The 14055-nt window shown below is 48.9% G+C and overlaps 2 protein-coding genes across 12 annotated transcripts in view; one reads left to right on the top strand and one right to left on the bottom strand.

Annotated features, from left to right (window-relative positions):
* CYP4X1 (cytochrome P450 family 4 subfamily X member 1) overlaps window positions 1-14055 on the bottom strand; it is a 101770-nt gene that overhangs the window by 59530 nt on the left and 28185 nt on the right. Inside the window, exon 2 of one of the 10 annotated variants that reach the window (XM_063627507.1) lies at window positions 10372-10477. The exons of the other annotated variants lie outside the window; for them this stretch is intronic. The gene's annotated coding sequence lies outside the window, so the exon portion shown is untranslated. The remainder of the gene's footprint in view (window positions 1-10371; window positions 10478-14055) is intronic. 10 annotated transcript variants of the gene reach the window in all.
* LOC129468836 (cytochrome P450 4A11) lies at window positions 348-12942 on the top strand. 2 transcript variants are annotated; one of them, XM_055254639.2, is made up of 12 exons: window positions 348-587; window positions 3683-3824; window positions 4476-4520; window positions 5335-5462; window positions 6475-6602; window positions 6971-7125; window positions 7567-7673; window positions 7760-7950; window positions 8050-8183; window positions 9082-9146; window positions 9293-9369; window positions 11806-12942. In XM_055254639.2, the coding sequence occupies exons 1-12, from the start codon at window positions 393-395 to the stop codon at window positions 11999-12001; spliced, it is 1563 nt and encodes a 520-aa protein (XP_055110614.1). In that variant the 5' UTR covers window positions 348-392; the 3' UTR covers window positions 12002-12942. The 2 variants fall into 2 exon arrangements, with proteins under 2 accessions (XP_055110614.1, XP_055110615.1); XM_055254640.2 differs by having other exon boundaries at window positions 350-587; window positions 7067-7125.

The following is a 14055-nucleotide window of genomic DNA, read 5'->3' as shown; positions in this document are numbered from 1 at the left end:
ACACGTAACAAAAAGAGTGCTACTGAATGAACATTACTGCAATGTAGTAAAGCAGAACGCAAATTCCTTGAGGTCAGCATTCAAGTCTGTTTTCCTTGCAGCGGTGCCTACACACCTAGCATACTGCCTGGCACACAGTAAATGCTCATTAAATATTTGTGAGGTACATGGACAGGGGAATGTGGTAGACAGCTGATGAAGCTTTTCTCCCACTCTTCCCCTAGGTGGATCACCCATAGTCAATCAATTCTGAACTCTGAGGTCCAAGTTCTGCCCTCCCCCTTCACTCTCCCCACAAGTGGGCGGGACAATCCTCCCAGGATTTGAGCACAGGTGGACAGGGGTGGTCAGAGAGAGGTAGGGGCACTCAGAGATCCAGCAGGTGCTGCACCATGAGTGTCTCTGTGCTGAGCCCCAGCAGACTCCTGGGTGGTGTCTCCGGGATCCTCCAAGCGGCCTCCCTGCTCATTCTGCTTCTGCTGCTGATCAAGGCAGCTCAGCTATACCTGCACAGGCAGTGGCTGCTCAAAGCCCTCCAGCAGTTCCCGTGCCCTCCCTCCCACTGGCTCTTCGGGCACATCCAGGAGGTAGGGAGGAACTCAATGGGGGAGTGGGAGGGCAAGGAGGGTTGGGGCTCTGAGACCCTGGTCACAAAATCCATAGAGCAAAGCCTTGTTTTGTAACAAACGTGAGGCCTCAAAGGAACACCCAGCCTACCTCTCTGGTCTCAGCTTGCCCCAGTCATGAGGAGCTCACTCCTCCCATGAAGCCCATCCTGCTGGTCCTCAGCTCTATCACCCATGCCCTCCTTCTGCAGATATCAAGTGTCTCTTGGCAGTCCTGCATGTAGAGGGCAATGCCTGATTGTCTCCAGGCTGGTTACCCCATAAGCCTTGGCTTTTCTCAAAGAACAAGACGTCTAGATGCTCTCTGCCCAGTCACTCAATGCCATCGCTCTGCCTGGCCCTGAGTTTGCCTGCGAGCACAGACACCCATCTGAGGAATCCGTGCCATGAGGAGTTTATGGTCTGTGAAGAATACAGGCAGGAATTTGAGAAGGTGTCAGACTGCAGGAAAAGAGCTCACTCTGCTGGGGTGGATATGTGAGGCAGAGATCTGCTGGTGTAGGGGACCAAGTGGCTAAATAAGTTTCCCCAAGACTCATGGAATTTCCGCAACAGGTGATTTAGGACATGAAAACCTGACAATTGTGGGTACACATGAGGGGGGCAGACTGCACGATGTCCTCCAGGTGAGGAGACTGGTGTCTGAGTTACACATTGAACAGGGTGTGTTGACCTCCTGGCTCTCCTCCCACCCGGACTGTGAGCTCCCTAGAGGTAAGCGTGTCATCCCCTTCCTGTGCCCCAGCAATGAGCAAAATCCTGGCACAGCTTGATGGTCAGCTCAGGTGTGCAGAGCAAGCTTGTCCAACCCACGCCCCATGGGGCTGCATGTAGCTCAGGATGGCTTTGAATGTGGCCCAACACAAATTCGTAAACTTTCTTAAAACATTATGAGATTATTTTGCAATTTTTTTGAGTTCATCAGCTATCATTAGTGTTAGTGTATTTTATGCATGGCCCAAGACAATTATTTTTCTTCCAATGTGGCCTAGGAATGCCAAAAGATTGGACATGCCAGGTGTCGAGGAACAGAGGAAGAAGAGAAAGGAGCAGCAAGAGGGCTGAGGAGGGACACAGCCCATCCCCTGTGCACTGCTATCCCTGCATGGGGAGGGAGGCGGGTAGGAACAGAGCAAGGTAAAGGGCTGCATGGAGAGGGACTCACCAAGATGCTATGAATTGAACACACTTAAGTAGGCATAGGGTTTGCAGGGAATTGAGGCCTATTGTTTGTCAGCAAAGGAGGCAACGTAGTTCTCAGCAGAGCAGAACCAATGTGGGGACCTGACAAAGTTCTAGCCCTATATGGACTGGTCCCAATACCACTCTGCCTTCTTTCCCATTCTCCTCCTTTACCATATGTTACTCACTACCTCACTACCTGCCTCTGCATTTCAGCCTTTAGGCCTCTGATCGCACTGTGCTTGCTACCCGGAATTATCTTCTCACTCATGTCTATCTGTCAAGGCCCAGCACCAAGCTACCTCCTTCAAGAAGGCCTCCTGGGTCTCCCAGTAGTGAAGGGCCAACTCTTTTTCCTATGGGCGATCCTTCTCAAGAGGCCAGAGCAATGTTAACTTGACTCAGTTATTGTTCTGCAGTGTCATAAGTGTGGGATTCTTCTGGGAGAGACCATGTCTGATTTATCTTTGTAACCCAATAGTCCCTCAGTAAATGATGACTTAGTGAGTGAGGTAGAGCTTTCTAATGTTCAGTTCTGAGTTAGGTCCCTCTTCAAAGCTTCCCCAGATGCTTGTCCTTCATTCCATCTCATGTCCATTATCCCCTACTGCACAGCCTCTAATCTTTCTTACCCCCCAACTAGACTGAAAATTCCACACAGATAAGGACCACAGCTGTGTCCTAACGCAGTGCCTGAGCCACACTGGGCACATATTGTGTGTGCAGTAAGCATGTGCTGAATGAAGGAGCCTACCCCACAGTAGGGCAAGCTGCCTCAGAGCTGGACAATATGATTATCAGGAGGTGGGCAGACATTAGATACTTATGTGGTAGACAGTTGTTTTGAGTTATTAGAAGCAGTTGAAATAAAGAAGAGTTGGCTACATGGAACATCACTAGGACCCAATGTCTTTAAGGGTTCCAGATGAGATTAAAGCAAAGCTGAGTCTTGAAAGCTGAGGAGAGGTGGCTGCTCTGTGGCAGAAGGGAAGGACATTCAAGGTAGAGAAAAGAGCAAGTGCCAGAGCCCAGCAGAGTGAGCAGGTGTAGCTGGTGTGTGAATCAGCAGCAGCGGTGGCATCGGCGTTGGAGCTGAAACAAACGGGTGATGGTGGAATTGCCAGCAGGGCTGGAGGCAAGAAAAGAGAAGTTGAAGCCAGAAAGCCAAGGGCTTTGTAATCCACAATGAAGAGTTTAGAAAGATAACTGCAGGCAGCAGGGAGCTCATAATTCATTGATAAGTGAAAATGAGAATAAGAAACCCAAATCTCAAAATTATAGTCCAACACCAGCACCATATGCATATACCCAGATTCCATCCCATAAATCTGTACATATTCAACATGTAGAATACTATTATGCACACATTTTTATAGTTAATCTTTTTTTGCTTACCAATACACATCCCAAATGCTATTTTATCTTAACAAATATTTACCGTATATGCTGGGATAATATTGAAAATATAACAAGTATGATTATATAAAGTTATTGTGTAATTTAAAATGTTTACATTAATTCATTTTATTCTCTAGATACATTAAATGATTTTACAAATCTGCTTATCAAGTAATACGAGTTATGCACATTGCCCATGGAAATTGTTGTATTTATGACTTCCAGAGATGTTACACAACATGAAGACAGTGGCTGACTTAAATTTCTGCTGGCAGCATTGAGTGAGGGCTCATAGCGCTTGGCCTAAGGTCAAGTCCTGGGGAGAGAGCAGGAATCTGGATCACAGCTCAGGTCATCAGAAACAGATCTAAATCCCTAACCTGCGCTATATGGCTCCTGTGGTTGTCCTGCCCTTCACTCCTGCTGCAAAGACTAGAAGTAAATGAAAGTGTTCATCTGTCTACCCTCGTTGACAGTTCCAAGAGGACCAGGAGCTACAACAGATTCGGAAATGGGTGGAGACATTCCCAAGTGCCTGTCCTCGTTGGCTATGGGGAGGCAAAGTTCGTGTCCAGCTCTATGACCCTGACTATATGAAGGTGATTCTGGGGAGATCAGGTGAGATCGAACTCCCATCCCAACTGCAATGTGTCTTCCCTCTTGACACATGCCCCTGGGTCTGTAAAATTCCAGAAGAGAGTGGCTGTTCAAATATCAATATCTGAAACCTCTCCCACACATCCACCAAGCCCACCATGCCCAGGCTGTAGTCAAAAATATTTACTGAATACTGAATGTTTAAAACAACATGTGGGGCTGAATTTTCTATTCTTTTTTCTATTTCTCTATTAAGAAAATTGAGGTTTTCTGAAACGTAAATTGACCCAGATCTGTAAAACAAATTTCATTCCCACATTGACCTGGGTTTCGAAGCTCTAATTGTCGCCTGTCCTGGTCAGGAGGTGACTAGGAAATAATCAATGTAGAAAAACCCATGGGTCTGTATTATTCATTGTCATTGAAGATCTAGCCTATGTTTCTCACCAATTCACCTTCCTAGCCCTCTGGGTGTTTTCCTGCTGGAACACTAAATCTGTCTTCCTAAGCCCACACTGACCTTCAGGACAGAAATAGAAGTGGATGGGAGTCAAGTGGGAGGTGACATGGGTCAAACTGCCAACTGACAGACACCAAGAACTGATGGCTGCCTCTGAGACTGCCTTGCTTAGTAACTCCTAGTTTCCTATAAAGCCCTTTCTTACCTTTCAGACCCGAAATCCCATGGTTCCTACAGATTCCTGGCTCCATGGATTGGTACGTGTGCAAACTAGGACTGCAGCCCACTCCCTAGTTAGGTTTGAGTGATTTCTTTGGCTCACAGAGAACAACAGATTAGGGGCCACCACTATCATGACCTCATCCCCAAATCAAGCCTCATTTCCTTCTTCTAGCAAGACCCTCACACCTTCCTAATGCTGGTGCAAACCTTCCTGAGGCTCAGCTTCTTCTATTTCATGTCTCAGTTCTCTCCAGACATCCTTGGCCTCACATTTATTTTACATCTGCCCATAACCCTTTTCAACCTTTATCTCACAGCTGTCATAATCACATGGATGTAGCAGCTCAATCAGAAAATTCACAGGCCTGGCCAGGCGTGGTGGCTCATGCCTGTAATCCCAGCACTTTGGGAGGCCGAGGCGGGCGGATCATGAGGTCAGGAGATCGAGACCATCCTGGCTAACACGATGAAACCCCGTCTCTACTAAAAATACAAAAAATTAGCTGGGCGAGGTGGCGGGCGCCTGTAGTCCCAGCTACGCGGGAGGCTGAGGCAGGAGAATGGCGTGAACCCTGGGGGGCGGAGCCTGCAGTGAGCCGAGATCGCGCCACTGCACTCCAGCCTGGGTGAAAGAGCGAGACTCCTTCTCAAAAAAAAAAAAAAAGAAAATTCACATGCCTGAAATATACCTCCTTTTCCTGCATTTGCCCATAATGTGGCTTCTTCAGGATATTCAGGATAGTTCTCCCCCCGAGAAGCCACCTTTCTCCCTCCCAAATTGTCACCAGTCATCCCTTGGTCTGTGCAGCCCCCAACACATATATGTACACACATTCGTGTCTACCTTAGGGTACGGCTTGCTCCTGTTGAATGGGCAGACATGGTTCCAGCATCGACGGATGCTGACCCCAGCCTTCCACTATGACATCCTGAAGCCCTACGTGGGGCTCATGGCAGACTCTGTACGAGTGATGCTGGTGAGTCCATGTCTCTCTCCGCTCCCCACACCCACTCACAGCACACACTCTCACCAACTCCACTCTCAACCCTGTGTTTCACAGGCAGCCATAGACATAGACACATGGAACAACACTCTCAGGTCATTGCTGTGAGAGTAGAGGGCTCCCTAGAGTTGTATAATGTAGGAGAATACCCAGGCATCAGGTCGTATCCACACTCTGTTCCCCACCATAGGAATAGAGATTTATGGTGAACACAAGGCTCTTCTCCTCCCACTTTGGAACCTTCAGCACAAGGGACTGGAGGAGTATGCAGTCTTTTTGGACAGCAGGACTTCCTATGCTGGCTGGCCTGGGCAATGGCAGCTTCAGTGGCAGCATGGACAGGCCAAGATGTCACCCACCCAGGCTCTGGCCTGGGGCCCCAGGTTTCTGCATGGATTTAAGCCACCCTGGGAAGGAAATGAACACCAGGTCTATGTTCTCAGAGCAATACCTCCCATAGCATCATCTCCAGTCAGGACTCTGATTTCTCACCCAACTGTGCCCAGCAAATTTTGATGAATGGAAAAGAATTGAAGTCCCTGTTTTCTCTACAACAGAGCGCCCATGCTAGCCCCTTAAGCTATCTTTGGCACTGAAACTTTCCTACTAGTCCCTCAGAACTAGCTCAGCTCTCAGAACACTGATGAGTCCCCCGTTATTTATCCCAGAACAACAATAGCAACACAATTTTCACAACCATATGTCCTAACTGAATCTCAAAATTCAATACTTAATCCATGCTATTGTGAGAGGATCTGTTGAATGTTGTATGAAAAGTGTGTGAGAATTAGGTATCGGTTTACCAACACTGGCTTTACAGTCCCAGTTTCTACAATGCATCTGCTCTGTAAAGTGAGGAATTCCAACCAAGATATCTACAGGCTACAGGAAAACACAAGATATCTGCAGGTACACGAAACAGCCAGGCCTTATTAGCAAAGCACTTCTTGGAGATTAAGAAGGTCCATGCCCTCTCCCACCACAGGACAAATGGGAAAAGCTCCTTGGCCAGGAGGATTCCCCTCTGGAGGTCTTTCAGCACGTCTCCTTGATGACCCTGGACACCATCATGAAGTGTGCCTTCAGCCATCAGGGCAGCATCCAGGTGGACAGGTCAGTGATAACCCTCCAGCTGCAGGGCCCTTGTTCTTATCAAGTGCAGTGCACATACCTGAGGGGCAGGTGGGGCAGCATGAAGGCTCACCTCCACACAAAGGAAGAGTCAGTCCCTGACCAAACTCTAATTCCAGTCCAGCCCAAACAAAGTCTCAGGAACAGATGCCTAATTCCTAGCACAGGCGGAACCTGGATGTTCATACCATCTGATAAAGGCCAAAGGATAATAGGGCTGTAAGATAGAAGAAACACTGCCTCAAGGCTGCTTGTCCCCATTATCCGAGGCTGCCTCCTCTCAGACCCCATTCTACTTCCGGGTAATGGGCCCACCCCTACTGCGGTCTCTTCTTCATACTTTCCCTCAGGAATTCTCAGTCCTACATCCAGGCCATTAGGGACCTGAACGACCTGTTTTTTTCCCGTGTGAGGAATGCCTTTTACCAGAATGACACCATCTACAGCCTGACCTCAGCTGGCCGCTGGACACACCGCGCCTGCCAGCTGGCCCATCAGTACACAGGTTCTGTCTCTTCCTCTTGTCTCCCAGCCTTTCCCAGGCACAGCGAAAGAACTTGTCCTGACTCCTCAGGCAGAGAAGGCCCCTAGTAACCCTGAAGAAGCCAGAACACACTCAGCCTGGGGAATTCCCTTGCTCAGAGGCTGGGAGCCGAAATGTGAGGGGCCAGATTCTGTGCCTTGGTTTATCAATGTCCCCACATGGAGATAACTGAATGAGACCCTGTCCAAACAGCATTCAAGCGGAGCCCTCCATGAACTGTGCCACTGGTGGGAGGGGTGCCCTGCCTCACACAGTACTAGAGCTTCCACCCCTGACCCTGCACCCACACTCACATTTATGCTGAGATCTACCAGGCACCCACACTGGGACAGTCGGGCAGCTAGGCCTCCTGGGGGCTGCTGATGGTCTCAGCTCTGCCTAGTAACCATTGTTCTGGTACAGACCAAGTGATCCAACTGAGGAAGGCTCAACTACAGAAGGAGGGGGAGCTGGAGAAGATCAAGAGGAAGAGGCACTTGGATTTTCTGGACATCCTCCTGTTGGCCAAAGTGAGTATGTGTAGGAGAGGCCTGAGTCTTTGCCCAGAAGTACAGAGCAAGAGACCAGCCCTGCACTTTCACCACGGTCTTCCCAGATGGAGAATGGGAGCATCTTGTCAGACAAGGACCTCCGTGCTGAGGTGGACACATTCATGTTCGAGGGCCACGACACCACAGCCAGTGGGATCTCCTGGATCCTCTATGCTCTGGCCACACACCCCAAGCATCAGGAGAGGTGCCGGGAGGAGATCCACGGCCTCCTGGGTGATGGAGCCTCCATCACCTGGTGAGTGAGGGCTCAAAAGATGGGGTTCCCTGCCTTCTCTACAGGGGAAGTCCCTGGTCTGTCCAGGCCTTGCTGATGTTCAGGATGGACTTGTTTCAGGAACCACCTGGACCAGATGCCCTACACCACCATGTGCATTAAGGAGGCACTGAGGCTCTACCCACCGGTGCCAGGCATTGGCAGAGAGCTCAGCACTCCTGTCACCTTCCCTGATGGGCGCTCCTTGCCCAAAGGTATGAAGTTCCCCCACCCTTTCACCCAAACTCTCCACAGGGACATGTGGAGGGTGAGAAATCCATGTGTGCATCAGAGTTCTGCACATCTCTGGGTCTGCCTTTTGTTCTAAAAAAATCAAAAACATACTTTGTATTTGGGATGAAGAATTTGAAAAGTCTGGCCGAGAGCTTGAACCCACCAAAAGTTCAAGAAATAAATGTTAATCTCTGAATGTGGCCTTGGGTCAGTAACTCTAAAATTCTATTCCTTGAGATGTGCAGGGCTGGAAAGAGAATCAGACAAGAGCAGAGAGGGATGTGTTTCTTTCCTCATGGGGTCAGTGCAAAAGAGGCTTATCAGGAATTTCATTTCCTGGGTCAGCTGTTGTCCAGTCTCTGAGGAACCCTCAGGTTGATGGCAGAGAGCGGGTGATGACCAGATCTGGGGCCACCAAGGCGCAACTCCCCTGCTTCTGGTCCCAGTCCTGCCATAACCTAGTTGTGTGAACATAGACAAGACAATTGGTCTCTCTGAGACTCAGGTGTCTCCCCTGAAAACTGAGGGCAAAAGAATGTCTTCCTTGGAGTGTTGTCGTATTGAGTGAGTTCATGTATATTCTCCAATGAGCCTTGGAGGATGTTTGATGAATGCGAAATGTCACTGGACTTCCTCTAAGGAGTAATGCTCTGATTCTTTCTTGCCTCTCATTCCTGCATAAATGGTTGTCTATCCATCATCTGAATTCACATGCTTTGTCAAGCCTAACCCACCTGCATAATGGCAGAATCATCCCAGTCAAAGTGACAATTTGTCGAAAGTAGGCCTTTTGGGTGTTCTTTTGCCCCTGCTGGCTGAAGTGCCAGGCCACCCCATGCAAATGATCGGTCTTCTCTCTGTTTCCAACCTGCACCACAGGTATCATGGTCGTGCTCTCCATTTATGGCCTTCACTACAACCCAAAAGTGTGGCCCAACCCAGAGGTATGTGGTCCTTGAGAGGAGGAAATGGGGTGATCTCTCAAGACCAAGACCTTCTCCTGCTTCCACCTCTGGGAGTCCTGTCCCCTCATGGGTGGCAAGTAGGGGCTGGATCCTTAACTCTCCTGGCTCTGGCCCTCTCTCTGCAGGTGTTTGACCCTTTCCGTTTTGCACCGGGTTCCGCTCAACACAGCCATGCCTTCCTGCCCTTCTCAGGAGGATCAAGGTGAGACGTCCTGTGTGGTAATTAGAATAGAGAAATAAGGGAAGTCTCTGGTCAGCCCTCTGATCTTTATGAGCCCGATGTTCATATGCGGCATCCTCAGATGTGCCCTTAAATATTGGCATTTGTGGGAAAGTCAGGCACCTGGTGTGGGCGTCTCTGTGTACAAAAGGAAGGTGGCATTCCAGAGCACCCCACGGAGACTTTGCTCCCTCTGCTTCTTCAAATGGGCAGCCTGAATTCACTGTCAGTGCATGTTCCAAACTTCAGTATATTCATGTATTTTCCTCACTTTAGGGATATGAATTCTCAAAGTTAGATATTCTCCAGTAAATTCAACTTCAGCTGTTTGCTTTTCTCAGTTATCAGGAATAGTAAACTGTAGATCTCTCTCTCCCCACACATCCTCAATGCAGCACACTACCTTCCCGATTTAATTCACCAGTCTGCCATAGAGATGAATCATTGAAATCTTTGCATCTGTTTATAATACAGATGACCCGCAAGTCCTACCTTTCAAGCTATATAAGGTAGCCCTTTGAAGAAAGTTTTACAACAGTGTGTATCGTATCATACATTTTTCTGTCTTGCCCAGTGACATTTTTACTGCATTATATAGTGTTCACATATTTACGTCTATTTCCCCATTTGGCAAATTCTGTACATGCCTTAGGAACTTTATACCACAGTCCTATAATCCACTTAGCACAATATTGGCCAAAAACATAAAAATGTGAACAGTACACTGTCTTGGAGAGAAAAGCCCAATAATTATCATATAACGCACAACATTTGAAGGCTCCTGGTATGTAAAATATAAAACACACTTGAAATTGCTTTTGAGCTGGAGAGGAAAATTCCAGAATGGCTGCAGTGGAAATCATCGTGGCATCAGGAATCGTCCTGTGACATACACACAGGCAAAAACCATACAAATTCTTAGTAGAAACAAAGTTTGTTCAAAGAAATAATTATGTGACTTTTTCAAATGGTGAGTCCACTTACATAGAACAGGAAAGCTTCCTCCTAAAACTCCTTCTCCAGCACTGGTCTGTCTGTCCCAGCATGAGGAAGTCCTCCGAAACATTGCCTGCAAATCATGTCGCTGCCACTAGAGAACAGGAGAGCATTCCTAAGCTCCATTTCTAGCTCAGAACTAATGTTTACTCTCAGTGTATTTCATTCTATTTTATTCATTTTAAAACTTAAATAACATCATTCACATATAAAAGTATTTCTTAAGCCTACCTCTGTGGGTCAAGTCCTGTGCAGTGTGATGAGAAAACAGAGGTAAAAGGTAGAAAAATGTGTGGGACACAAATATATCCTGTGCTCCAGACACCCATCGTTCCATCATCCATCGTTTCACTCTTTCACTCACTGAGTGGCTTGTTGAGTGTCCCTGTCCCTGGTGCTGTCCGTGGCACTGGACTGTGAGTGTTCATGGACAAACCATGAATGCTACCTGGGGGCCGGGGAGGGAGAGGCCCAGCTGGCAGGGAGTGAGAGGCAGCTGGGCTCTGACTTTAGCCTTGAGGATGTGGCAGGCAGAGGTGGAGGGAGGACATTCTCAGCCATCTCCACATGAACAGGGCTAGGACGTGGGCTGGACAGGTTAAATGTGGGTAAGGCAAGAGCCCACGGAGGGCTTGTCTGCCAGCTGAGGCATTGGGATGCTGTCCCCCCTGTGATGAGGAGCGTGGGAGGGTCTGAGCTGGGCTGTGACTTCAGTGTGCAGGGAGGGGAAGCAGAAATCCAGAAAGTCCAGGTGAGAAGACTGAGGAAGGGCAAAGAAGGACATTTCTGGAGTAGAATTAGAAGGCTACAGGGGCTGGTGGATGGAGGAGTGAGGTTAGACAGGAGCCCAGACCCTGGGGTGGGAGGCAGGCGGGGCAACAGCTGAAGATCACCCACCCAGTTCCCCTCCAGGAAGCCTCCCACTGCCCTTCTGACTCCCTTAATCCACCCATTGGGGGCCCCCTATGAGGATTCAGGTCCCTGTGTGTCCCACTACATGGGAAGCACCTGAGTGTGGCCCACCCTCACCCTACAGGACCTGAACTGACCTCCACACTGGAGAGCAAGAAATGTTTGTGGAGGAGTGAACAAACCATTGATTAACTCTTCATCTATTCATGTGATTAGACTCTGTGCCTTAGAGCCCTGGCCCTGTCTTGATAGAGGGTTTCAGGCCGCTGAGAGCAGAGGTAGAAGGTAGGAGTTAGGAGCTAGCCCAGGAAGACGGCTCTGTCCAAGGTTGGGGACAGTGTGAAGCCAGGATGGGGTAGAAGTGTCCATGGGCTATATGTGTGCAGGGGCTGGACACATGAGGTTGGGCACTGAATGCCCACCTCAGGGCTGGGGTCAGGGGCCAAAACCTGCTCAGATCAGAATGGGGCCTGAGGACACTTCTCAATTCATTGTCTCTGCCTGGCCCAGGAACTGCATCGGGAAACAATTTGCCATGAATGAGCTGAAGGTGGCCACAGCCCTGACCCTGCTCCGCTTTGAGCTGCTGCCTGATCCCACCAGGATCCCCATCCCCATGGCACGACTTGTGTTGAAATCCAAAAATGGAATCCACCTGCGTCTCAGGAGACTCCCTAACCCTTGTGAGGACAAGGACCAGCTTTGAGGGCCTCTACCTGCCATCCTGTCTTCCTGACCGCCGCTCCTGTCCCCTTCCTGTCTGCCCATATCCTGTTTTCTATCTGCCCACCTTCCGTTCTTCCCACCTGCCTGCTGTCCCCCAGTCTGCCTGCCCTTCTCTCTCACCTTTCTCCAGGCTCCCTACCTGCTTGTCTACCTGTCTCCTACCCACGTGTATCTCTTGTTGGGAGAAAAGCTAAGCATTGGGAGAAGCTGAGGTAGAGCTTGCATATCTGACATAAGGTAAAAGAGTCTTGGAACATGTCCAGGGTCCAAGTTCCAGGGTCTAAAACCCCTTGTGGCCTTTGGAATACCAAGCTCTGTGCTAAAGGGTGGAAGGCTACCCTGACGCACCATAATCTAAGCCCGGGGCATAAAACCCCTCGTGGCTTGGATAGAATCCAGGGCTCGTGGCTCTGGAATGTGTCTGGACTTGCTGGCTCCTTCCTCCTTTCTCTCCCAGGATCAATTGTATCTTGAGTTAAAAGAACCTGCTCTCCATTATCTCAAGTAGCAGGGCAGATGCTAAACCGTCACAGCTGTAAATCATGTGCTTAATGCAACGTGCCCTTTCGACCCCCACATTCTCACCACCTGTTTCTTTGTTTGTTCACCAATAAATAGTCTGCGCTTCCAGAGCTCGGTGCCTTCACAGCCTCCATACTTAGCGTTGGTGACCTGGACCCACTTTCTCTCTCAAATTGTCTTATTCCTTTGACTCTGCCAGACTTTGTCACCCCCACGACCTGGTGTTGGGTCCGATCACCCCAACATGCCTGACTCTCCACCCACCTCCCAAACTCCTGCCTGCCCTCCAGACTGTCTGCCCATACACCTGTCTCCTTCTTCCTGCCTGCTTGTCTGTTCCTATATTAGTTTCCTATTGCTGCTGTAATAAACTATCACAATCTCAGTGATTTTAAATAATGGCTTTTTATTCTCTTACAGTTCTGGAGGTCAAAGTCAGATATGGGTTTCACTGGATGAAAACAAGTTCTGGACAGGGCCAAACCCCCACCCCTAGAAGGCTTCAGGGAGAGCCCTTGGCTTTTCAGCTCCAGAGCTGCCTTTTTTGCATTCCTTGGTACTGTCCCCTCCTTCCTCTTTAAAGCCAATGGCATCTTCAAGTCTCTCTCTCTGTGACTGTCTTCACATCTCTTTCCCTCTTATAAGGACCCTTGTGGTTAGTTACATCAAGCTTATTAAGATAATCAAAGATAATGTCACCACCTCAAGATCCATTACTTACTCAAAAGTCCATTGTGACATATGCAGTCCCACAATCACAGGTTTCATGAATTAGGATGTGGACAACATGGAGACCCATTGTTCATCCTGGCACAGCCCCTACCTGATTGTCATCTGATGTGTCCATCTAAATCTCTCCTGTATGCTACCTACCTACGTACATGATTGTCAGCCAGACAATCCCTCTATCTTCCCTCCTCTCTAGAATAAGGTTCACGAGCTTGCATGCTTTGTCCAGCTGCACGTGGAAGGTGATAGGGTTAGAAGAGGAGACACAAAGGCAGGGAGATAAATCCCTACTGAAGAGGGAAATGGAGATGAGGTGTGCCCATTGGTGCCAGAACCCTAGCAGGGCCTGATTTGACCCATCCCCCTGCACATAGCCTCATACCATGTCTCCCCTGGTGCCCACACCCTGTCCAGCTCCTGAGGCTCCCATGGTAGCTGAGTTTAGACAAAGGATATTTATCTAGGAGATCAGAGGGAGAAGCTCACACCTATAGGGAAAAGACTCCAGGCCTCCATTCCATTCAAGGTTTAGATTCAAGATGAATCACAGCAAGGCTGAGCTAAGAGCCTGTCTTGCTGTGTTTTGTGTTACTGTAACCGAATACTCAAGGCTGGGTAATTGATCTAGAAAAGAGGTTTATTTGGCTCATGATCTGGTGGCTGAAAAGTTTAAGTTTTGGCAGCTCAATCAGATGAAGGCCTCATGCAGCTTCCACTCATGGCAGAAAGCAAAAGGGGAGTGGCACATGCTGAGATTGCATGGTGACAGAGGAAGCAGGAGAG

Source organism: Symphalangus syndactylus, chromosome 12, assembly GCF_028878055.3.
Source record: "Symphalangus syndactylus isolate Jambi chromosome 12, NHGRI_mSymSyn1-v2.1_pri, whole genome shotgun sequence".
In the NCBI taxonomy this organism is placed as follows: Eukaryota; Metazoa; Chordata; class Mammalia; order Primates; family Hylobatidae; genus Symphalangus; species Symphalangus syndactylus.
The sequence above is the reverse complement of the archived record's forward strand: the minus strand, read 5'-3'. Positions and strand labels throughout refer to the sequence as shown.

Excerpts from the sequence above, each read along its gene's own strand:
- LOC129468836 (XM_055254639.2), top strand. The coding sequence starts at position 393 with ATGAGTGTCTCTGTGCTGAGCCCCAGCAGACTCCTGGGTGGTGTCTCC. Across the intron at positions 588-3,682 it reads TCTTCGGGCACATCCAGGAG|TTCCAAGAGGACCAGGAGCT; the intron begins GTAGGGAGGAAC and ends CCTCGTTGACAG. Across the intron at positions 7,126-7,566 it reads GCTGGCCCATCAGTACACAG|ACCAAGTGATCCAACTGAGG; the intron begins GTTCTGTCTCTT and ends GTTCTGGTACAG.